At 43.5% G+C, this 25,253-nt stretch overlaps 1 protein-coding gene across 1 annotated transcript; it reads left to right on the top strand.

Moving 5' to 3' along the window:
- Positions 1-366: 366 nt before the first annotated feature.
- Positions 367-24,944, top strand: TRIM42 (tripartite motif containing 42). The gene is made up of 5 exons (XM_029054592.2): positions 367-870; positions 4,460-5,136; positions 15,123-15,955; positions 21,101-21,325; positions 24,803-24,944. Exons 1-5 carry the CDS (start codon positions 527-529, stop codon positions 24,887-24,889), a joined length of 2,166 nt encoding a protein of 721 aa, XP_028910425.1. The 5' UTR covers positions 367-526; the 3' UTR covers positions 24,890-24,944.
- The last annotated feature ends 309 nt before the right edge of the window (positions 24,945-25,253 follow it).

The raw sequence follows: 25,253 nt of genomic DNA, 5'->3' as shown, positions 1-25,253 counted from the left end.
GTCCCACAAAAGACAAGTTGGTGGAGCAGGGAAAGAGCACAGGCCAGAAATTCAAGAGACCTGGGTTCTAATCCTGGCTCTTAAATAGGTCTTCTGGGTGTTCTTGAGAAAGTCGACTATATAGCATCTGAGACCTGGGTTTTAATCCTGGCTTTCAAATAGGACTTCTGGGTGGTCTTGAGAAAGTCGCCTATATCGCAGCATACTAGTCTTTAAAATGAGAATTAATAACACGTTCTCCTTACCACTGACCACATCTTTCTGTTTTCCCCAAGCAATTATGACCCAAGCTATGAATGCCCCACACCAGTGTGACATACGCAAATTCTGATTCTCAGGCCGCCCGGGAGGGAAGGGCCGATTGTGACTTTACGATCACGTCCTCGCTGGGGACAAATGGCGTAAAAGGCTCTTTGAGGTTCAGGCCTCCCCTGTCAAACTGTCCTCATGTGTGAGGGTGAGGCGGGTGGAGCAGAGGAATTTTCCATCACGAATATCCCCGCCGCATTGGTGAGCATCGCTGGCAATGGAGCCCGCCATCTGCCTCTGCTCTCCATGTTGCACGTGGGACAGGTTTTGCCCTCAGAGCTGCTGCCAGTGGCTGTGCTGCAAATTTTTATTCACCAATGAGCGGAACTGCACTTGCTGTCCCTGCCCTTACAGAGATGAGAAGGATTGCCAATTTTGCCACTGCACCTGCTCGGAGAACCCAAATTGCCACTGGTGCTGCTGTTCCTGTGCCAACAATCCCAACTTCAAGTACAGCTGCTTCGCTAGCAGTGAGAACACCGTGTGCCAGTATTACGAGAGCCGATGCTGTAGGCGGCTCTCGTGCCACTTCCAGGAGGGTGGACTTCGAAGCATACACACGTAAGGGCCTTCGGGGATGGTCCCGCCTTTTTTGGGTTTTTGACCTATGTGCCAGGGCTAGAACAAGTGGTCTTGCTTTATTCAAGGAGGCTCCCTTGGCCAGGTATGAGCTAACTAGACTGGGAGCTTGTTGGTGGGTAGGGATTGTTTCTATCTGTTGCCGAATTGTACTTTCCAAGAGCTTAATACAGTGCCCTGCACACAGTAAGCACTCAATAAAGATGACTGAATGAATGAACAAAGGCTGTGAGAAGGCCTGGAATGGACAGGAAGTGAGTAAAATGCAGTCGGTTCATTTCACACTTTTCGGGACGCAATACTTCTTAAAAGGACAGTCCCCCAAATAGTGTGGTGGTTTCCTAAACAGCCGCAGTCAACTTGAGGGATAAAACATGTCGATGGGACAGGGGTGGGTTTGGGATGTAGAAATTTCTCAAAGGAGACCTTGGGGCCACTGTTAAAAGCTATGTCAAAAAATAGGGAAGGTCTTCTGTTTTTCTTCCTCTGTTTCACTCTCTACTGCCCCATTACTCTCTCTCTATCAATCTTTCTCAGCCATCTCATTTTTCTGCCTTTATCTCCCTATTTATTTTCCCTATTTATTTTCCCTCTTTATCCCTGCCTCCCTCTCTCTCCACATCATCTCCTTCTGCCAGCTCATTTCCAGGTTTTCTCTTTCTCCCCCTACCTCTCCCTAACCCATTCTTATTTCCCTCTTTCTCTTTCCCTCTTTCAGACTCCTTCCTCCTCCTTTGCCCTACTGCCCTCATCTCTCTGCCCACCCTCTCCCACTAATTGTAATGCCAAGAGCGTAGTACAGTGCCTGACACATGGTAAATGCTTAATAAATACCATTATTATTATTTGCCTAATGGATAGAACAAAGGCCTTGGAGTCAGCAAGACCTGGGTTCTAATCTTGTCTCTGCCACTTGTCTGCTGGGTCCCTGGGACTTAAACCTAAGTCACTTAGAAGTCACTTAAACCTCTCTGTGCCTCAATCACCTCATCTGTAAAATGGGATTAAGAGTCTGAGCCCCATGTAAAACGGGGACTCTGTGCAACCTGATTTATTTGTATCCATCCCAGGGCTTAGTACAACATAATAAGGATTAACAGATACTGCAGTTATTATTATTATTTACTGCAATTATCCATTTCCAATTCCCACTTCCTTCATAGCTCTATACCTCAATCGTTCCTCTCCATGGAACCTCGACTAACTCAGATGTTCTGGCCTGTCCTGAGTGAGTGTAGTCTGACCAAGGCTAAGGCTTCACAGTCCACACCAGAGGGCAAAACAGGGGTCCCAGTGGGTGGGAGATCGGGATGTATACCCTCAAAAAACTATCAGTTTATCCAGTCCAGCCGACAACGTTGTTGAATAAAACCTTGTGCTGTGTGAAATGCAGGGATGTTGATCTCCATTTTGATACCTGACCTGATTATCTTCTATCTACCCTATGCTTAGTACAGTACTTGGCACATTGGAAGTGTTTAAGAAATATTGTTATTGTTAACATTATCATCCATATTATCATCATTATTGTTATTAAACAGAGATGCAGGGCCTTCCCATTGACTTTTCTTTTTCTCTGAAGCCTCACATTTCCTCCTGCCTTCAGGATATCTTTGCCTAATGTCCTGCCAACACCTCAATCTAAACATGTCCAAAACAGAACTCTTTATAGTCCCACCCAAACTCTTTCCCCTGTCTTTCTCATAGCTGTAGACAATACCACTATCTTCCTTATCTTATAAATCCATAACTTGAGCATTGACCTTGACTCATCTCTTTCATTCAATCCACACATTCAATCTGTCACCAAATCCTGTCATGCCACTGATAAAATCCACCCTCTCCTTGCCACCCACGCTGCCACAGTGCTGATCCAAGCACTTAGCTTCTCCTACTTTGCTGCACCTACCTTCTCATTGACCTCCCTGTCTTCTATCTTCCCTGACTCCAGTCCATACTTCACTCTGCTGCCTGGATCATTTTCTACAAAAATGTTCAGTCCAGGTCTCCCACTCCTCAAGAACCTCCAGTGGTTGACCATCTGCCTATACCTCAAACAGAAATTCTTTGTCACCTGCCATATACCACTCAATCATTTAGCTACCTCACTGATCTTCTACTACAGCCCAGCCCACATACTCCAGACCTTTAGGACCAGCTTGCTCACAGTGCCACGATCTCATTTATCTCACCACTGACCCCTTTCCCAAGTCCTCCCTCAGGTCTGGAACACCCTCCCCCTCCATATCCACCAGACCATCACTCTTCCTACCTTCAAAGACTTGTTAAGGTCACATCTCTACCAGGAGGCCTTATCTGATTAAACCCTTCTTTCCTCAGATCCCTCTCCCTTCTTTGTCACCTATGCACTTGGATATGTGACTTGTGACTATTTGATATTTGCCCCAGTCTCAACCCCGCAGCGCTTATGTACATATCTCTCAACTATCTTAGTGGATAGAACATGGCCCTGGGAGTCAGAACGACCTGGATTCTAATCCCTGCTCCACCACTAATCTGCTGTGTAGCCTTGGGCTAGTCACTTCACTTTTCTGTGCCTCAGTTCCCTCTGTGCCTCTGTAAAATCGGACGAACCCCCTGTGGGACAGTGACCGCGTGCAACCTGATTAACTTGTATTACCCCACTGCTCAGAAAAGTACTTGGCACATAGTAAGTGCTAAGCAAGTACTGTTATTATTAATATTATTATTATATATCATAAATTATTCATTTACTTTAATGTCTGTTTCCCCCTCCTGCTCACTGTGGGTAGGGAACACGTCTACCAACTCTGTTGTATTTCATTCTCCCAAAAGCTTAGACCAGTACCGTGCACACGGAAAACACTCAATAAGTACCAAAAATGGTGATAATGATGAGATAACACCCAGGGAGCTCATTCAATTGACAAAGACCATACCTGTGAGAGTGACAACAGGATGAAGAGTCAACCAAACTGCCCAAGTAGAGGAAAGTGTGAGAGGAATCTTCTGGGGTTGTAATAATAGTAATAACAATGATAATAGTGTTTGTTAAGCACTTACTATGTGCCAAGCACTGTTTTAAGTACTGGGGTAGATACAAATTAATCAGGTTGGACCCTATCCCTGTCCCACATGGGGCTCACTCTCTTAATCCCCATTTTACAGATGAGGTAACTGAGGCCCAGGGAAGTGAAGTGACTTGTCCAAGATCACACAGCAGACAAGTGGTGGAGCCGGGATTAAAATCCAGGTCTTTCTGACTCTCAGGCCCATGTTCTATCCACTAAGCCACAGTTCTCCAATAGGTACAGTAGGTTCTTTTGACTCGGTATTGGAATAGATTTTGCCATCACACAATCATTCCTGGGGTTTGCCCTTTTCCCTCGGGATTAGAATGGGGCATCAATTCCCTATGGATGGCTGTGGGAGGGTGGGAAGCAAATGCCAGCAGCAAGAAGTGCTGAAGCCCGATCCAGCTGACCACCTTAGCTCTGGAGGCCAGGATAAAGGGCGTCATACAACTCCCTTCTTACCTCACTTGTCGGTCAAGAAACAACATTCAGGGCATTTCTCTTTCTCTTTTCAGTTCCAAAACTGTGTTCTTCTATAAACCTGGGAAGACCTTACCAGGAACCAATCTTTTGGAATACCTCGTCTGTCCAGCCTGTTATAAGCTGAGACTCCATTCGTACATCCTGCCTTGCAATCACTGTCTTTGTGAAAAATGCATATTCAGACTGCAAGGTGAGGTTGAAATCACGGAGAGTTTCTTCATCCTGGTATGTCCGCTGTGTAACAAGGCCCACTGCCTCCCCTACAGCAATCAGATGCACCTTCCTGAGAACTATCTGAAAGGTAAATTGGTTAAAAAGTACATGCAGTCGCAAGGCTTTCTAAAATGGAGATTTGACAGGCGGCTCGGACCAGCCTACTGTGACGTGTGTAAAGACCGAACCATGAAAGCCCACAAACGCTGTGCTACCTGTCGGCTGAATTTCTGCACTAACTGTCTCACAAAATTTCACTCGGACTTGTCCATGCAAGACCATGTCTTCACGGATGCTTGCCCAAAAGACGCTGAGGAAAAGAAATGCATCCACCACCGAAACACCAACATCACTGAGTACTGTAGAAATGACAACGAACTTCTCTGTATTTTCTGCAAGGAGGCATTCCATAATGGGCATGATACCCTCAACTTGCTGGATGCTTCCTCAGAGATGGCAGCTGCTCTGTTTGGTGCGATTGCAAAATTTAAAGCAGGTCCGTGCATCTCCTTTTCCCCATTTGAGAACATAGACTTGTCTTGTGGTGGTGTTTTTTGTTCTGTTTTATTTTATTTTGTTTACTTTGGACCATTGCCCTGGCTTTAACTATTTAATTTTAATGGTGCTTTTTCAGTTGTATTTGTTAAGCCCTTAGTATGTGCTAGATATTTTATGAAGGGCAGGGATAGCTACAAATTAATCAGATTGGACACAATCTTTGTCTCCCATAATGCTCAGAGTCCATATTTTATAATAGATGAAGGAACTGAAGCAAAAAGACATTAAGTGACTTGACCAAAGTCACACGGCAGACAAGTGATGGAGTCCAGATTGGAACCCAGGACCATCTGACTCCCAAGCTTGTGCTCTATCTACTAGGCCAGGCTGCTGCTCTGTAAATAGGCTGACTCTTCGGAAATGGAGTGTCAGGAAGATTTCTCTCCTTGATAGTAATAATTCTAAATAATAATAATACTAATAATAATCGAATTAGTTGAGCACTTATTATGTGCCAGACACTCTTTAAATTAATCAGTCCTTCAATCAGTCAAACCTTATTTGAGTACTGACTGTGTGCAGTACTAAGCACTTGGGGAAGACAGTACAATGTAAAAGTAAAACAGAGTTGGTAGACATATTTCCTATCCATAACGAGCTTACAGTCTAGAGGGGTAGAGACATATTAATATGAATAAATTATACTTATGTACCTAAGTACCATGGTAATTAGGGAGGGGTGAATAAAGGGAGAAAATCAAAGTGCCACAAAAAGGAGTGGGAGAAGAGGAAATGAGGGCTTAATCAGGGATGGCTTTTTGGAGGAGATGTGCCTTGACTAAGATACTGAAGGTGGGGTATGTCTGTGGGCTTTGAAAAGGGAGGGCATTCCAGACCAGAGTCAGGGCATGGGCAGAAGGTTGGTGACGAGATAGACAAGATCTACATACAGTAAGTAGGTTGGAACCAGAGGAGTGACGTTTGTGGCCTGGGTTGTATTAGGAGAGCAGTGAGGTGAGGTAGGGTGGGGTAAGGTGATTGAAGGCTTTAAAGTCAACGGTAAGGAGTTTCTGTTTGGTGAGGAGGTGGATGGGCAATGACTGGAGGGTCTTGAGAAGTGGGTAAAAAAGAACTGAGTGTTTTCGAAAATAAAATGGTCCAGACAACATAGTTGGGAACAAGACAGGAGGTAGCGAGGTCAGCAAGGAGACTGATACAGTAATCAAGGTGGGATGGATTAATTGTTGAGATTAACATGGTAGTAGTTTGGTTGGAAATGAAAGAACCAATTATAGTGATGTTGTGAAGGCTGAACCAACAGGATTTAGTGATAGATTAAATATGTGGGTTGAATGAGAGAAATGAGTTAAGGATTATGCCAAGTTTATGGGCTTGTGAGATAGGAAGGATGGTGGTGCTGTCAACAGAGATGGGAAAGTCAAGCGGGGGACAGGCTTTGGGTAGAAAAATGAGGAGTTTTGTTTTGGACATGCTAAATTTGAGGTGGTGGCAGGACATCAAAGTTCAGATGATTTGAAGGCAGGAGGAAATGTGAGACTGCAGAGAGGGAGAGAGATCTGGAAAGGAGATGTAGATTTGGAAATCATCCACAGAGAGGTGGTAGTTGAAGTCATGGGAGTGAATTAGTTCTCCAAGGGAGCGGGTGTAGATGGAGAATAGAAGGTTCCCCAGAAATGAACCTTGACAAGCTCCCACAGTTATGGGGTGGGAGGCAGAGGAGGAACCCATAAAAGAGACTGAGAACGAGCAGCCAGAAAGATAAGAGGAGAACCAGGAGAGGACAGTGAAGCTGAGGTTGGGCAGTGTTTCCAGAAAGGGATGGTAGACAGTGTCAAAGGCAGCTGAGAGGTCAAGGAGGATTAGGATGAAGTGAAGGCTGTTGGATTTGGCAAGAAGAAGATCATTGGTGACATTAGGAAGGTTAGTTTCTGTAAAGTGAAGGAGAAGGAAGTCAGATTGAAGGGGGTCAAGAGAGAAACTTAAGACAGCAGGTGTAGATAATTTACTCAAGCAGTTTGAAGGGGAATGATAGGAAGGAGATGGGATGAAAACTGGAGGGAGCTGTGGAATCCAGCATTTTGGGGGGTTTTTTGTTTGTTTTTTAGGCTGGGGAGACATGAGCATGTTTGAAAGTAACTGAGGCAGGGAGAAGTTAAGTGACCTGCCCAAGATCCCACAGCCGACAAGTGCCAGAGCTGGGTTAAGCACCCAGATCCCCTGACTACCAGGCCCATGATCTTCCCACTAAGCCAGACTGCTTCCTCACATACATGTACACAAGTGCTGTGGAACTGAGGGTGGGGTGAATAAAAAGTAAAGAGAATAGGGGATCCCATTTGCCTTTACCTACCACTGGCCAGCAGATTGGGTTAGGGGGCCTGAGTCAGGGGGAGGCAAAAAGAGAAGGGTAGTGGGTTTCTTCTTATTATTAATTATTAATTTTATTTACTGAGCACTTACTATGTGCAAAGCACTGTACTAAGCTCTTGGGAGAGTACAATATAACATCAAATTCCCTACCCACAACGAGCTCACAGACTAGAGGGAGAGACAGGTATTAATGCAAATAAATGAATAAATTACAGATAGATACAGATATATACATATGTGTTGTGAGGAAAGGAGGGAGGATGAATGAAGGAGCAGGTATGAGCCATTCAGAATGGAACGAGAGAAGAGGAGAGGAGGGCTCAGTCACGGAAGACTTCCTGGAGGAGATGTGCCTTCAATAAGGCTTTGAAGTGGGGGAGAGCAATTATCTGTCTGATGTAAGAAAGCAGGGTGTTCCAGGACAGAGGTAGGATGTGGGCGAGAGCTTGGCAGCGAGATAGACGAGATCGAGCTACAGTGAGAAGGTTAGCACTGGAGGAACAAAGTGTGTGGACTGGGTTGTAGTAGGAGAGCAACAAGGTGAGGTAGGAGGGGGCAACGTGTTTTTAGTCAATGGTCAGGAGTTTTTGCTTGATGCAGAGGTGGATGGATGGCCACTGGATTTTCTTGAGGAGTTGGGAAATGTTTTCTGAACGTTTTTGAAGGAAAATCATTTGGGCAGCAGAATGGAGGATGGACTGGAGAGGAAAGAGACGGGAGGCAGGGAGGTCAGCAAGGAGGCTAATACAGTAATCAAAGAGGGATAAGATAAGAGCTTACATTAATGTGATAACAGTTTAGACGGAGAGAAAGGGGCAGATTGTGGCGATGTTGTGAAGGTAGAACTGACAGGATTTAGTTAGGGCTTGAATAGGTGGGAGGAACAAGAGAGAGGAAACAAGGATAATACCAAGGTTACTGATTTGTGAGACAGGAAAGATGGTGGTGCCATCAACAGTGATGGGAAATGAACAGGAGGACATGGTTTGGGTGCGAAGATAAGAAGCTCAGTTTTAGCCATATTAAGTGTGAGATGACAGGAGAATATCCAAATAGAGATGTCTAGAAGGCAGGTGGAAAGGCAAAACTGCAAAGAGGGAGAGAGAACAGGGCTGGAGATGTAGATTTGGGCGTCATCAGCATAGAGGTGACAAATAAAGCCGTGTGAGCAAATGAGTTTTTCAAGGGAGTGGGTATAGATGGAGAAAAGAAGGGGACCCAGAACTGAACTTTGAGGGACCCCACAGTTAGGAGACCCTCCTCACCCACCATTGTGCAGCTCTAAATTCACAGGAGGAGCCCTTCTGGCCTTGTGATGCTGCCAGCCTGCAGACTTGGGGAGGAGGTCTATTTATGTCCTTCCAGCTGCATTCTGTAGTCTTTTCCCTCATCTCAGAGGAATCATGGGCATAATAATGTTGGTATTTGTTAAGCGCTTACTATGTGCAGAGCACTGTTCTAAGCACTGGGGTAGATAGAGGGTAATCAGGTTGTCCATATGAGGCTCACAGTCTTAATCCCCATTTTACAGATGAGGGAACCTCACAGTCTTAATCCCCATTTTACAGATGAGGGAACTGAGGCACAGAGAAGTTAAGTGACTTGCCCACAGTCACACAGCTGACAAGTGGCAGAGGGGATTCAAACCCATGACTTCTGCCTCCCAAGCCCATGCTCTCTCCACTGAGCCACGCTGCTGCTGCCTGCCAAACTAAACTCAACACTAGAGGCTGCTGATATGCTACAGAATCCTGTGCAGTGCCTAGACTTGGGTGAAGAAAGGGTGCTGACATGGCCTAAGCTTCTTTCACCCTTCTCCCACTGTCTGTTGAGGGGACAGATAGACCCTCATGTATGGGAGCCACACTCAGGTGCCTGTCATAATGTAATCGCTTATCAAATGCTATAATTATAATTATCATTATTACCTAGGGATCCTTGCACTTAGAAGGATGGACTTCTCTAAAAATAATAACAATAATAATAATAATAATAACTGTGGTATTTGTTGAGCATTTACTATGTGTCAAACAATGTTCTAAACACTGGGGTAAGTTCATGTTAATTAGGTTGAACACAGTCCCTGTCCTGAAAGAGGTTCACAGTCCAAGTAGAAAACAGGTATTTAATCTCCATTTTACAGTTGAAGAAACTGAGGCACAGAAAAGTTAAGTGCCTTGCCCAAGGTCACTCAGCAAGTAATTAGTAGACCTAGGATTAGAACCCAGATCCTCTGACTCCCAGGCTCTTGCTCTTTCATTTCAGCATCCCAAATACATTCCACAGTTGCTCAAATCTCCCCTTTGCTTATCCTGTTTGGTCAGCCTTGAGTAATGAGATAGATGGTCAGTGCCATGCCCAAATTCCAATGGGCACACTCTAGAGCTATTAAGTTACTTGCTCCCATTTGAGAATCACTGCAACCAGACACAACATGATTTCCAACATTTCAATGAATGCTTTTCAGATATAATCTTAAAAAGCCGTGTTAATTCAAGGGAAAGTAGACCATGAATATATAAGGCATGTATTTATGGATTCTAGAATTCTGAGGTGAAGGCCATCTTTGGCTGCACCTAAACCTTCCTAGTCAGAGTTCGACTGTGTAGCAACTATGAAGTTCTGCTCAGTAGAAAATCCTACTATACCATTGGATAACTCATTTTAGTAGCAGTAGTTGAATCCAACTTGCCCATAAGTTCTTCCCACATCCAAAATGCTGATTTTTAAGGACATTCATTCTCTTTGATCCTCACTGGAGACACGGGAATGTCAGCACCTTTATAAGAATAATTTACTTGAAAAATATGAGCAAGTTACTGTTTATCTTTTTTCTCTGCCATTAAAGTAGACTTAAATCCTTTTTAAGTTTTCTCTTAAGTGTGTAGTGCTTATTATAATAATGAAAAGTATTATGGTGCATTATTGTTCTACTTAATTGTGAATATTCTCACTGTTATTAGTGCGGTCTACTTCTTGTACACATAGGCACTGTAGTTTCAAACAAATCTGAGAAGAGATTGAAAATATGTTGGTTTTACACACTGGCTAATGGATGGCCAATCAAATGGGGGTCTCACCTTTAGGAAAGTGCTGAGATGGGTCATAGTCCCTCATGATTTACCATCAGAATTCCTTTTTGGCTGCCAAAATGCTAAGGTGAAGGAACTATGAGAAGCAACATGGTCTAGTGGACAGAACATCAGTCCTGGTTCTGCCATTGGCAAGCACATAACCTCTTTAGGCCTCAGCTATGTCATTTGTAAAATGGGGATGAGAGCAAGAATCACCTGGACTCTGAGAACCATGTGGAAGGGGGAGGGTGTATAATGGCATCATTGGTGGCTTTCCCTGTGCTTAGAACAGTGTTAAGTACATAGTAAACCCTAAGTAAATGACATCATTCTAAAACTCAAGGAGTATAGACAGTCTATAAGGATGTAAAGGAATCACGTTTGATAGCTGACAAGGGCTTCTAGAGGTATCTAAACTAGATAAGGCTTCCTGAGGTGACCCCAGAGCAGAATCAATCAGACCCAATCAGACCAGGGTCCTCCAGCCCTGAGGTCAAAGCACTGGGTGCCCCTTCCTGACACCTCTTCCTGACACCTAACAGGGGAATGTGGCTTCCTAGAAGGCTAATGTTTTCATTCATTCATTCATTCATTCATTCATTCATTCAATTAATTCAATCGTATATACTGAACACTTACTGTGAGCAGAGCACTATAATAATGATAATACTAATAATGGTAATAATGTAATAATGTAATTATGGTTATTGTTAAGTGCTTACAGTCAAGCACTGTTCTAAGTGCTGGGGTAGATAGAAATTAAGCAGCCCTGACACAGTCTCTCTACCACATGGGGTAATTCTTAATCCCTATTTTACAGATGAGGGAACTGAGGCCCAAAGAAGTTAAGTGACTTCCCCAAGGTCACACTGCAGCTCATGGCAGAGCTGGGATTAGAACCTCTGACTCCTCAAACTGTGTTCTATGCACTTCACTAAGCACTGTACTAAGCTCTTGAGAGAGTACAATGCAGCAATAAACAGACACATTCCTTGCCCACAGTGAGCTTACAGTCTAGAGGAAGGGAGACAGACAATACAAATAAATTACAGATAGGTATATAGGTGCTGTAGGGCTGGGAGTGGGAAACAACAAGGGGAGCAAGTTAGGGTGATGCAGAACGGAGTGAGAGAAGAGGAAAGAAGGGGCTTAGTTTGGGAAGATCTCATAGAGGAGATGTGCCTTCAGTAAGGCTTTGAAGTGGGGGAGAGTATTTGTCAGATTTGAGGAGGAAGCAAGCTCCAAGACAGAGACGGGACAGGGGTCAGGAGTCAGCGGTGAGATAGATTAATGTTGGTATTTGTTCATTCATTCATTCATTCAATAGTATTTATTGAGCGCTTACTATGTGCAGAGCACTGTACTAAGCGCTTGGGATGAACAAGTCGGCAACAGATAGAGACAGTCCCTGCCATTTGACGGGCTTACAGTCTAATCGGGGGAGACGGACAGACAAGAACAATGGCACTAAACAGCGGCAAGGGGAAGAACATCTCGTAAAAACCGATGGCAACTAAATAGAATCAAGGCGATGTACAATTCATTAACAAAATAAATAGGGTAACGAAAATATATACAGTTGAGCGGACGGGTACAGTGCTGTGGGGATGGGAAGGGAGAGGTGGAGGAGCAGAGGGAAAAGGGGAAAATGAGGCTTTAGCTGCGGAGAGGTAAAGGGGGGATGGCAGAGGGAGTAGAGGGGGAAGAGGAGCTCAGTCTGGGAAGGCCTCTTGGAGGAGGTGATTTTTAAGTAAGGTTTTGAAGAGGGAAAGAGAATCGGTTTGGCGGAGGTGAGGAGGGAGGGCGTTCCAGGACCGCGGGAGGACGTGACCCAGGGGTCGACGGCGGGATAGGCGAGACCGAGGGACGGCGAGGAGGTGGGCGGCAGAGGAGCGGAGCGTGCGGGGTGGGCGGTAGAAAGAGAGAAGGGAGGAGAGGTAGGAAGGGGCAAGGTGATGGAGAGCCTTGAAGCCTAGAGTGAGGAGTTTTTGTTTGGAGCGGAGGTCGATAGGCAACCACTGGAGTTGTTTAAGAAGGGGAGTGACATGCCCAGATCGTTTCTGCAGGAAGATGAGCCAGGCAGCGGAGTGAAGAATAGACCGGAGCGGGGCGAGAGAGGAGGAAGGGAGGTCAGAGAGAAGGCTGACACAGTAGTCTAGCCGGGATATAACGAGAGCCCGTAATAGTAAGGTAGCCGTTTGGGTGGAGAGGAAAGGGCGGATCTTGGCGATATTGTAGAGGTGAAACCGGCAGGTCTTGGTAACGGATAGGATGCGTGGGGTGAACGAGAGGGACGAGTCAAGGATGACACCGAGATTGCGGGCCTGCGGGACGGGAAGGATGGTCGTGCCATCCACGGTGATGGAGAAGTCTGGGAGCGGACCGGGCTTGGGAGGGAAGATGAGGAGCTCAGTCTTGCTCATGTTGAGTTTTAGGTGGCGGGCCGACATCCAGGTGGAGACGTCCCGGAGGCGGGAGGAGATGCGAGCCTGAAGGGAGGGGGAGAGGACAGGGGCGGAGATGTAGATCTGCGTGTCATCTGCGTAGAGATGGTAGACAAAGCCGTGAGAGCGGATGAGTTCACCGAGGGAGTGAGTGTAAATGGAGAACAGAAGAGGGCCAAGAACTGACCCTTGAGGAACTCCAATAGTTAAAGGATGGGAGGGGGAGGAGGCTCCAGCGTAGGAGACCGAGAATGATCGGCCAGAGAGGTAAGAGGAGAACCAGGAGAGGTCAGAGTCCGTGAAGCCAAGGTGAGATAAGGTATGGAGGAGGAGGGGATGGTCGACAGTGTCAAAGGCAGCAGAGAGGTCAAGGAGGATCAGAATGGAGTAGGAGCCATTGGATTTGGCAAGAAGGAGGTCATGGGTGACCTTAGAGAGAGCAGTCTCGGTAGAGTGGAGGGGACGGAAGCCAGATTGGAGGGGGTCTAGGAGAGAATGGGAGTTAAGGAATTCTAGGCATCGATTGTAGACGACTCGTTCTAAGATTTTGGAAAGGAAGGGTAGTAGGGAGATAGGACGATAACTGGAGGGGGAAGTGGGGTCAAGAGCGGGTTTTTTTAGGATTTGTTGAGCGCTTACTATGTGCCGAGCACTGTTCTAAGCGCTGAGGTAGACATAAGGGAATCAGGTTGTTCCATGTGGGGCTCACAGTCTTAATCCCCATTTTACAGATGAGGTAACTGAGGCACAGAGAAGTTAAGTGATTGCTCACAGTCACACAGCTGACAAGTGGTAGAGCTGGGATTTGAACCCATGAACACTGACTCCAAAGCCCGTGCTCTTTCCACTGAGCCACGCTGATCGAGGCTCAGTGAGAAGGTTAGTATTAGTTTGGTTAGATTGAAGTTTGGGGGCTGAATTGTAGAAGAAGAGCAGTGAGTTGAGGTAGGAGGGGGCAAGTTGGTGGAGCGCTTTAAAGCCCATGGTGAGAAGTTTTTGATTAATGTGGAGGGGGATGGGCAACCACTGGATTTTTTTGTGGAGCGGGCTGACATGTCCTGAACATTTTTGCAGAAACATGACCTGGGCAGCAGAGTGAAGTATGGAATGGAATGGGGAAAGACAGGAGGCTGGTAGGTCAGCAAGGAGGCTGTTACAGTAGTTCCAGGTGGGATAGGATGAGTGATTGTATTAACATAACAGTGGTTTGGATTTTGTGAAGGTGGGATCGAAACAATTTAGTGATGGATTGAATATATGGGCTAAATGAGAGAGAGAAGAGTCAAGGATAACACCAAGGTTACGGACCTGTGAGGCAGGAAAGATGGTGGTGCTGTTTACAGTGATGGGAAAGTCACTGGGAGGACAGGGTTTGGGTAGAAAGAAAATGAGTTCTGTTTTGGACATGTTAAGCTTGAGAGTAGGTTAAGATTGCTCGATTCACATTCATCAAGAAAGGGGAGTGAATAAAGGAAGATGCTAGAAAGACGATAATAATAATAAGAATATTCATTGTGGGCAGGGAATGTATCCTTTATATTTTTACATTGTACTCTCCCTAGCACTTCTCAGGGTAGCACCTCGAGAGTTGCCAGTACTCTACCAATCTCGACTATAGGAGGGGGAGTCAAGTAGAGGCAAATCCATTCCATTCCTAATTTGGGCAGTGGCTAGCGAGTGGAAGGCAATCTGCTACAATTCAAAACTCACTTGTGCAGGGCAGCAGCAGCATGGAAGAGAGTCGAAAGACGATACTCAGGGTTACTGTGCGGAAGGAGCCAGTGGTGAGCCACTTCTGTATTTTTACCAAGAAAACTCTATGGAACCACTACCAGAATGATTGCAGATGGAGGTGGGGCGTACTGTGAGAGATGTGTCCATGGCGCCGCTATGGGTCGGTAAATAAAATAAAATAAGAACAATAAAGCAGTGTTTTGTGTACTTTCCCTTCCCATACCCAATTTTATCATGGTGATTTCCCTCCATAACAGGATTTCACATGTATTAAAAAAAAAATGATGGGACCCTTTTATGAAATGTGAAGCCCAAGTAACTGCCCTTGTTTTGTTTCCCAGTGCGATACGACGTAGATAATCACCTGATGGATTTTTCCATGTTAAAAACCAACTCAAAAACTGAAAAGGGAATCAAGAGAAAAGAAATCCGGAACGGTTTCCTAAAGCTGCGCCATATTCTTCAGGAGCAGGAGAAAATTTTCATGGAAACACTGGAGAACATCGACGGAGTCAAACTGAAAGAAATTGAAAATTATATCAGTATGACTACTACAAATGTGTCTCAGATGGACCGGCTCATAGCATACTGCAAGGAAGCCCTGATGGAGCCGAGTCAAGTGGCGTTTTTACAGTCAGCCAAAGGACTAGTAGATGAAATAGAAAACAGGATTCTCACCACCTTCCAACCTAACCTCCATCTTAAGGAAGACCAAAAACCGACTCTTTTTGTGGATTTCAAGAAGCTTGCTGATAGCTTGTACGCCCTCTTCCCGACCCCCGCCCAGATGTCCTCGATGGTGGAGAATGACAAATCGAGCCCTTATCCGTACCACTTGGAAATGATGGAACCCCAAAGGGGAGGCCTCAGCAACCACAGCATTTGCAGTGAGCCAATTTTTGAGAGGAACTCATCCTTATCGTCCCTCCCCACACCCTGTGACCCAAACAGGGTGTATAATGAAATGCCTCCAGGGATCCACTCTCCGTTGCTTCCCAGGAAGTGTGAGGGGATACATGCCTACTGGCTTGCCCCTCCGGAGGTTCAGAGCCCTGAGAGGAACTGCCAAAACTGTGGTAGCTGTCACACTTGGCATTCATTTAACGATGAAGTTGCCCGGGTTCCGGGCTCTGTCTTAATCTACCAGACCCTTGTCTACCCCAGAGCAGCCAAGGTAAGAACTGCCATTTTAATACAGGGACTTGTTTTATTTTTATTTTCTTCTTTTCTTAATGATATTCGTTAAACACTTAATATGTGCCAGGCACTGTAATTAGCACTGGGGTAGTACAGGTTAACCAGGTTGGACACAGTCCCCATCCCACATAGGCTCACAGTCTTAATCCCCATTTGATGGATGAGATAATTGAGGCCCAGAAAGGTGAAGTGATTTGCCCAAGGTTACGCAGCAGAGAAGTGGCAGAGCCGAGACTGGAACCTAGGTCCTTCTGATTCCCAGGCTCTATCCACTGGCCATGCTGCTTCTCTCTTTTGTTAGTAATAAAAATAATAATGGCAGAACTCTTTAAGCCCTTACTATGTGCCAAGCAATGTACTAAGTGCTAAGGAGACTACAAGATCATCAGTTACAGTCTCTGTCCCACACAGGCTCATAATCTAGGATGGAGGATAAGCACTGAATCTCCATTGTTCAGTTGAGGATGCTGAGGCACGTAGACTTGCCCAAGGTCACCCAGTAGGCACAGAAAACACTCTATAAATCATGTTTTAGTGGATAGAGCATGGGTCTGAAAGTCAGAAGGATCTGGGTTCTAATCCTAGCTCTACCACATATCTGCTGTGTGACTTTGGGCAAGTCACTTAACTTGTCTGGGGCTCAGTTACCTCATCTGTAAAATGGGGGTGAAGGCTGTGAGCCCTATGTGGGATAATCTGATTACCTTGTATCTACCCCAGCACTTAGGACAGTGCTTGGCACATAGTAAGCACTTAACAAATACCAACATTATCATTATTATTATTAATATTATTAAATGGGGATTAAGACTATGAGCCTATGTGGGACAAGGGGCTTTGTCCAACCTGATTAACTTGTATCTACCCCAGTCCTTAGTACATAGTAAGTACTTTACAATATTTACATTGCATGTGCCAGCTTAGTCTAATGGAAAGAAAATGGGGCTGGAATTCAGGACATCCAGGTTTTGCCCCTAGCCTATTGTGTGAACTTGGTCACATCATTTAATCTTTTTGAGTCATAGTTCCCTCATCTGTAAAATGGGGATAGGTATACCTGTTTCACCCTATTTCGTAGGGGTGCAGTGACCTCTTGCCCACATCCTGCCTCTGGCCTGGAATGCCCTCTCTTTTCATATCCTACAGACAATTATTCTCCCCACCTGCAAACCCCTATTGAAGGCATACCTCCTCCAAGAGCCCTTCCATGGCTAAGCCCTCATTTCCTCTTCTCCTACTCCCTTTTGAGTCACCCTGATTTCCTCCTTTTATTCACCCCTGCCTCAGCCCCACAGCACTCTAATATGTATAGCTGTAATTCATTTCTTTATATTAATGTCTGTCTCCCCCTCTAGACTCTCATCTCGTTGTTGGCAGGGAAGGTGTCTACTTAACTGTGTTATACTGTTATATTGTACTCTGCCAAGCACTTAAGACAGTGCTCTGCACACAGTAAGCGCTCAGTAAATATGATTGACTGATTGATTGATTAGTTGAACCCTAGCTTTAAGAAGTTCCCTTAAAACCTGTGTGCTAGAATGAACTGATATTATGTAAAAAGCATCTGAAATTTTTTAAACAAGAGATTCATTTTATGTTCAAGCCTGATGTTAGTTTTATGAATTTTAAAAAGATGTGACATCTTCAATTTTAACAATTACTTGCCCAGCCATCAAGATTGTCTCTGCAAGTTATCCTCTTAGCTACTTTGCCCATTTCCATTATTATCACTTGTCCTTCCGAACACCTCCCTCCTCACAGAGAGACATTGATCTCAAAGAAGGACATTCCTTCTCCTGACACACACACACCAGGTTTAGAAAAAATTAGGAGACTGGATGGTAAAAACTTCTAACATTCTCCTTTCCCTTCATTTCGCCACACTGAGTATGATAGAAGGAAGCTTGTTTTCTCTCGGTGTTCCTGGCAAGAACTCAGACTATGAGCACATATGGAATTACTTGCATGAACTTCAAGTGCCTGTACTTGTTCTGATTCCACAGCATTCTTGGAATTCCACTCCTGGCTGATAGGAGGGAGTGGGGATCTGTGCCCCTTATCACTGCTGTCCCTTTATCTGAGTTTTGGGGTTCCTCAGTAGCCACCCTCAAAGTCAATCCCAGGCACACAAACACCCTCACACACACCAAGTCATCCCTTTCAGTTTCAACACACAAGACTAAGAGTTTGGACTTTGCCCCATGATGCTTTTAAAATCCCTTGGGCATTTGCTAAAAATAACTTGGATCACCCCATCAGTCAGCCTAGGATCCCATTTTTGCTGCGGGAGAAATCCATGCCTCCTTTTGCAAGCACCCAATTGATTCTAAATTTGGCACTGGACACAGCCCATCAAGTCTGGTGCTTATCAGCAAGTTTTTTTTTTTTATTTTCCTCTCGGAGAGGTGACTCTTTGGATTTTCATTTATCTGTGCATTTGTCCCTCCATTAGAGCAGATAATTGAAACTCTTCAGTAATTGCTTAGGTCACAGTTTTAATGTGTCTTCTTGTCTTTATTTATGTTTGTTTACCCTCTCCATTTGACTGTAAGCTTTTGGAGGGCAGGGATCATGTCTTCTAATTTTTCAATATGTCCCCCCCTCCTCCTTTTGCCTGGGCAGGCTGCTCAGAATTGCTTTATGGTCAGCTTTATCCTTCCTAGACTTATAGGCAAGTAGCTGTTCAGATAGGAGGGTTAGAAGGGTCTAGTTTAGTAAGGTTAAGTGCTTAGTAGAGTGCTCTTCACACAGTGAGCACTTAATAAATATAAATGAATGAATGAAAGGGTGGAAGATGTATCTGTTCTATTGTTCAGTTGTACTCTCCCAAGCATTTAGTAGAGTGCTTTGCACACAGTAAACACTCAATAAATGCAACTGACTGTGTACAGAGCATCACTGTCATCAGTGGTATTTATTGAGAGTTTACTACTATGTGCCGAGTGCTGTACTAAGCAGTTGGGAGAGTACAATATAACAGTTAAGAGACACCTTCTCTGCCCATAATGAGCTTGCAGTCTAGAGGGGGGGAAAGACATTAATGAAACTAAATAAATGCATCAGTTAAAACATTTGTGCCATGAAATAACACTCTCATTCACGACTCCTGTCTGGTCCAAGAGCCTGTCATTTGAAGAGCTGCCATTCAACAGTTCTAGTAGCCTTTTAAGCTATCCCTCTTTATCCTGCAGTTCACCACCTTGTGCTTGTAAACTCCTTGTGGGCAGGGAACAAGTCTACCAATACTGTTGTATGTGGCTCAGTGGAAAGAGCTTGGGCTTGGGAGTCAAAGGTCATGGGTTCTAATGGCGGCTCCACCACTTGTCAGCTGTGTGACATTGAACAAGTCACTTCACTTCTCTGTGCCTCATTTACCTCATCTGTAAAATGAGGATTAAGTCTGTGAGCACCACGTGAGACAACCTGATCACCTTGTATCCCCCCCAGCACTTAAAACAGTGCTTCGCACTTAGTAAGTGCTTAGCAAATGCCATCATTATTATTAATAATGTTGGTATTTGCTAAGCACTTACTATGTGCAGAGCACTGTTCTAAGCACTGGGGTAGACATAAGGGAATCAGGTTGTCCCACATGGGGCTCACAGTCTTAATCCCCATTTTACAGATGAGGTAACTGAGGCCCAGAGAAGTTAAGTGACTTGCCCACAGTCACACAGCTGACAAGTGGCAGAGCTGGGATTCAAACTCATGACCTCTGACTCCAAAGCTCGTGCTCTTTCTACTGAGCCAAGGGCTTCATACAGTTCCCTGAGCTGAATAAAAGCTCAATAAATACCACTGATTGTTTAGAGGCTACTCTGAGATGTTAGAAAAAGAGACGGAAGTAGCTTGGGTGGAAAAGCCTGGAATGCAGATTGTATCTCAGGAACACATAACAGTATGGGCTAGTGGAAAGAACACAGGCCTGGAAGTCAGGGGACCTGGATTCTAATCTCCTGACTGCCACTTGTCTGCTGTGTGACTTTGGACAAGTCACCTAAGTTTTCTGTGCCTCAGTTACCTCATCTGTGAAATGGGGATTAATCCTCCTCCCTCCAATTTAGACTGTGAGTCCTATGTGGGACAGAAACTGTTTCTAACCTGATTATCTTATATAATAATGGAATTTGTTAAGCTCTTACTATGTGCCAAGCACTGTATTAGGCACTGGGGTGGATACAAGCAAATCAGGTTGGACCCAGTCCCTGTCCCATATGGGGCTCACAGTCTCAATCCCCATATTAGAGATGAGATAACTGAGGCCCAGAAAAGGGAAGTGTTTTCCCAAGGTCACATGGCAGGCAAGTGGCAGGAACTCATGACCTTCGGGCTCCCAGGCCCATGCTCTACCCACTATGATACGCTGCTTCCCAATCTTATTTCTACCCCAATACTTACAACAGTGCTTGACACATAGTAAGCACTTTACAAATGCCATCACAAACAAAGAAACAAACAAACAAAAGGGTACATATCCATGCCAGGATCCTGCTGGGCTTGGAAGTGACACTAGAACACTTTCTTCTCAGGAGGTCTGATCTATGGAGGGAATTTTCCACTAATTCATTAATTCAATCGTATTTATTGAGCACTTACTTTGTGCAGAGCACTTTACTTAAGATTAGTTTGGAGTTTACCATTACACCTGCACCATATTTAAATCCAAAATAACATTTTCTCCTGCAAAATGATCTTTTAAAACATGTTTGTCCCAAGCAGGCCCAATCATTCAGTGCTTGTCATTTTTATTAACATTGCTTATAGTAACATTATTACAAATTAAGGCTGCTTCATTTCAGGTATCATTTAAAAGTGGCACCTTTTCAAATACAAATGGTAAGATATGAAAAAAATGGTATTGTTGTACTCATTATTTTTGTTTAGTAACAAAAGTCCAGACAGATTAAGTCATTTGCCAAATGTGACAGAGAAGGTATCAGTCTTGCTCCTCGATGTTAGCTCTTCCTCATCTCTGCCATCATTCCCCTATATCCTCATCTACTCTCATCCTCTCATATTCATTTAAAACAAACCAGAAAGGTCAAAACATGCACACTTTAAAGGCATCCCAGAGAATAAACCAGAGCTACTAGAGCCACATAGATTTTCTTTTTTTCCATAGATCTACTGGACATGCCCTATGGAAGATGTGGATTACTTTGAGATGGAATTCTACGAGCTCATTAATTATTCTCCCAGCAATACTAAGTCAGAATTAAGTGGACAAATCAGTGACATAAAGGAACAACATCTTGAGCTACATAACTTGACTCCTAATACTGAATATCTTTTCAAGGTCCGTGCAGTCAACGATAACGGACCTGGTCAGTGGAGCGACATTTGTAAGGTAGTATGACTATTATTTCTCTTTTCACTCCAAATTCCCTAAATCATTCGTATTTGCTGAACACTTACTGTGTGAAGAGCTGTTCTAAGTGCTTGGGAGAGTACAATATAACAAGTTGATAGACCCCGTTGTACTGAATTTCAATTCTCCTTTTCCTGTAACCTCAGACAGAAGCAAATATTCATTCAAACTCATTCACATTGCTCCTCACTCCACCTTTAAGAAAAAAACATTCTAGCTTCACAACTAGAAATAGACAGGATTTTCACTAGATGTGTTTTGATACCAATTTTCTATCACAAATTATTTTTTATTCACCTTTGCCAATATGAGAAGCAGCTTAGCCTAATGGAGAGGCTACAGGCCTGGGGTGATCAGAAGAATTGGGTTCTTATCCTGGCTCTGGCACAAAACAGCTGTGTGACTTTGGGCAACTCAGTGACCTCTGTGTGCCTCGGTTACATCATCTGTAAAATGGGGATTAAGACTGTGAATCCCATGAAGGATAAAGACTGTGTCTGACCTGATTAGCTTGGATCTACCCCAGCATTTAGTACATGCCTGACTCACAGGAGGTGTTCAACAATACTACTAAAAGAAAAAAAAAAATCCCCAATTCCTGGGTAAGCCAGAAGTAAGTCTTTCAAAGCAACTGGCTCCTTAATAATCTTGCTTGAGGAAATAGAGACTTAGTCCAGACTGGTTAAATGGCCTTAAGTCTATCCAAGTAACAAAGTTTTTACTGTTTCTGGATGTCGTTGTGGAAGGCTCAGTTTTCAACATATTTAATGAAAACTATGTTTTCTAATCATGTCACCACTGTTATTAGATTCCAGGGGTTGGCTATATCTTTCCTGTTCCTCAATTCCTTATACCTTGTGAATAATAATGATCATATTTGTTAAGTACATTTTACGTGCCAAGCACTGTTCTAAGGACTGGATGTATCACTTGTACTGATAACTATGATGATGATGGTGTCAATAACGATGATGACTTTGCTTTGACTGTATGGCAAAAAATAGAAATTGAAATAGAGTGGCCAAATAATAGGTTGACCTTGGGCAAATCATTTAACTTATCTGTGCCTTTGTCTCCTCTACTGCAAAATAGGAATTCAAAACTTATTCTCCCTTCTACTTAGGCTGGGGTCATGTAGGTCAAGGTCTTTATCCAGTCTGATTAACTTGCATCTACTCCAGAAGTTGGAACACATAGTAAGCATTTAGCAAATGTCATTTTAAAAAATGCCTTCTCAGATTCGAACCATAGTGATGCAACTCGATAATCTACTTCATGCATTTGAGGGACACTTTTTATCTCCCTGTGCTGAGATTGACACCAATTTGGATATCTACCAGACAGACAAAAAACATTTTATACAGAAAATTCCTAGTCATCTAGCAGAAAATATTTGTTCAAAGGAATTATTTGGAACACATCCCTTGCAGCAGAATGGTGAGGAATTAATTTTACTTGGTCAAGCTGGCTCCTAAAATTACCATTCTAAGGCAATTGATTGATGTGCACTAAATGTCCAGATGGTTGGTTGCTATTTTGACTTTCTTGACAGGTTTGGGTGTGATTTTGATCACAAAATCTCAAAAAATGGTTCTTCATTCAGTCTTCATAATTGGCTCTAATTATAGGGAAACACACATATTCTTGGCCTGTTGTGTAATTTTCATAAGTAAAGAATTCTATAACAAATCAAAAATAGGCAGTGTATCTGAAAAACAGAGAAATTATAAACCTTTTATTTTTTTAAATAGGCACTCGTTATTTCCTCACCAGTTTGATCATTTTATTTTAGTTAACCATACTCCACAGAGAAACTTCTGGAGCCTTTTAATGAAATCCCTGCAGGATGTTAGTGGAATCATTTATTCTGACCAACAATGCAATATTTCTGTTTTGTTTAGTTAGGTAAACACAAGTTTTATCCAGTTCTCCTATAAAGTGGGGCTTGAACAGTATTACAGTATTCACCATATCTAGTGCCAGACACATTACACAACTGTTTTTTTATGACACTAAGTCACACTTTATGCATACAGACTCTTGCAGTCAAACAAATGTTCCCTAACTCCTTATAATGTCCAATCAAAATGTGTAATGAAAATATGTGCAATTGCCAAACAGTGTATACTTTGGAGAAGGAATGGAGGCATAAAGTTTTCCATAGAGGGAATGGATTTCTCCAAGAAAGACCTTTGGTAACGTCCTCAGTACTGGAATCTTTTATTTACCAACCCAACGCAAACTTTCTAAGCCTTGGTAGTGTGAGCTACTGTTCATATGGTACATCCATAGACCTCAAACCCTGCTGGAGAAACTAACTTCAGAATTAAAGAATGGCCTGATTTTTAGTGAGCTAGTACTAAACAGAATCATTGTCCTATTGGTCGCTCATAACTCCCAAGGTTATGGGGATAGACGTATTATTACAATTATTATTATTACTAATATTATGATGATGATCATATCATATAGTCATTTCCAGAATATACATCTGGAGCACCATAGAAGTCCAACCTCATTTAGATTCTAGCTTTAAATCCATTCCCTAGCTAATCTACCAACACACTGATTAGTGTTAACTACATTATTGCTTTTGCTGTGCAATCAATACTCCTGTACCATATTTTCACTATGTATTTGGTATACAACACTGCTGGAGAATTGTGAACATTCTTCTGACAATGTGTGTTAGCCTGGAAAGAACGTGAGGCAATACTGGAAAAAAACGGTTGCATTCAATCAAGGAACAGAGACAATAGCGTGTTTTCCTTAATGTGATGTTTTTCAAGAAAATAATATCCACATTCTGTGAGAACTGAATATACAAGGATCACACTTAGAAGTGCCAAGGACAAAATAAAGGTTTCACCCAAATTGCTGGAACTGTTAAGATTGGAATAGTGCCCCTTAGGTTCTAATCCCAGCTCTGCTGCTTGTCAGATGTGTCACCTTGGACAAGTCACTTAGCTTCTCTGTGGCTCAGTTACCTCATCTGTAAAATGGGGATGAAGACTGTAAGCCCTAAGTGGGATGACCTGATTACCTTGTCTCCACCCCAGCACTTAGAACATTCATTCATTCATTCAATAGTATTTATTGAGTGTTTACTATGTGTGGAACACTGTACTAAGCGCTTGGAATGTACAATTCAGCAACAGATAGAGACAATCCCTGCCCAATGACAGGCTTACAGTCTAATCGGGGGAGATAGACTGACAAAAACAAGACGCATAATCACAATAAATAGAATCAAGGCGATGTACAACTCCTTAACAAAATAAATAGGTTAATAAGGCTTGGCACATAGTAAACACTTAAATACCAAGATTATTATTATTATTATCATTGTTATAGAGATAGTAAGCTTACTTTTACCAAGTTCTGCTCATCTGTACTGCTATTTTGATTATTTTTATTTCCTGATTGTTTTTTTTTCTTCCCTCATTTTTGATTCAGGTAATTACTCCAGATGGTCGAGGGAAATGTAAAGGCAAATGGGGTTTGCTGAGGAACATTCAATATGCTCTCTACAGACATTTCTGATCTCTCCACAAACGAGAAAATAATTTTTAAAAGACGCCTGGCCAAAAAAAAAAAATATTGGGTTCAGTTTGTTTTGGGAGCAAAAATAAGTAATGCAGACAAACTTTAGCTTTGCTGATGTTACAGAACTTGGGGAGGTATCAGTCCAGCAAATTTGGGGAAGAGAAAGGAAGATAAGTAAGGGGAGGTGTGGGGCTATCTTCTTTAGGATAAGCACCTTAAATCACAGGCTCTAACATCCAAAGCTGCAAAGCCTGTTTACAAGGCACATCATAAACCACATTCTGTTGCACCCAGTCGGGTGGGCAAGGGAAAGGATATAGGAAGGTTTTTCAATAGTATTTATTGAGCGCTTACTATGTGC

The sequence above is a fragment of the Ornithorhynchus anatinus genome, chromosome 1 (assembly GCF_004115215.2).
Source record: "Ornithorhynchus anatinus isolate Pmale09 chromosome 1, mOrnAna1.pri.v4, whole genome shotgun sequence".
Lineage (NCBI taxonomy): Eukaryota > Metazoa > Chordata > Mammalia > Monotremata > Ornithorhynchidae > Ornithorhynchus > Ornithorhynchus anatinus.
Note: the sequence above shows the minus strand (reverse complement) of the source record. Positions and strands in the feature narration are given on the sequence as shown.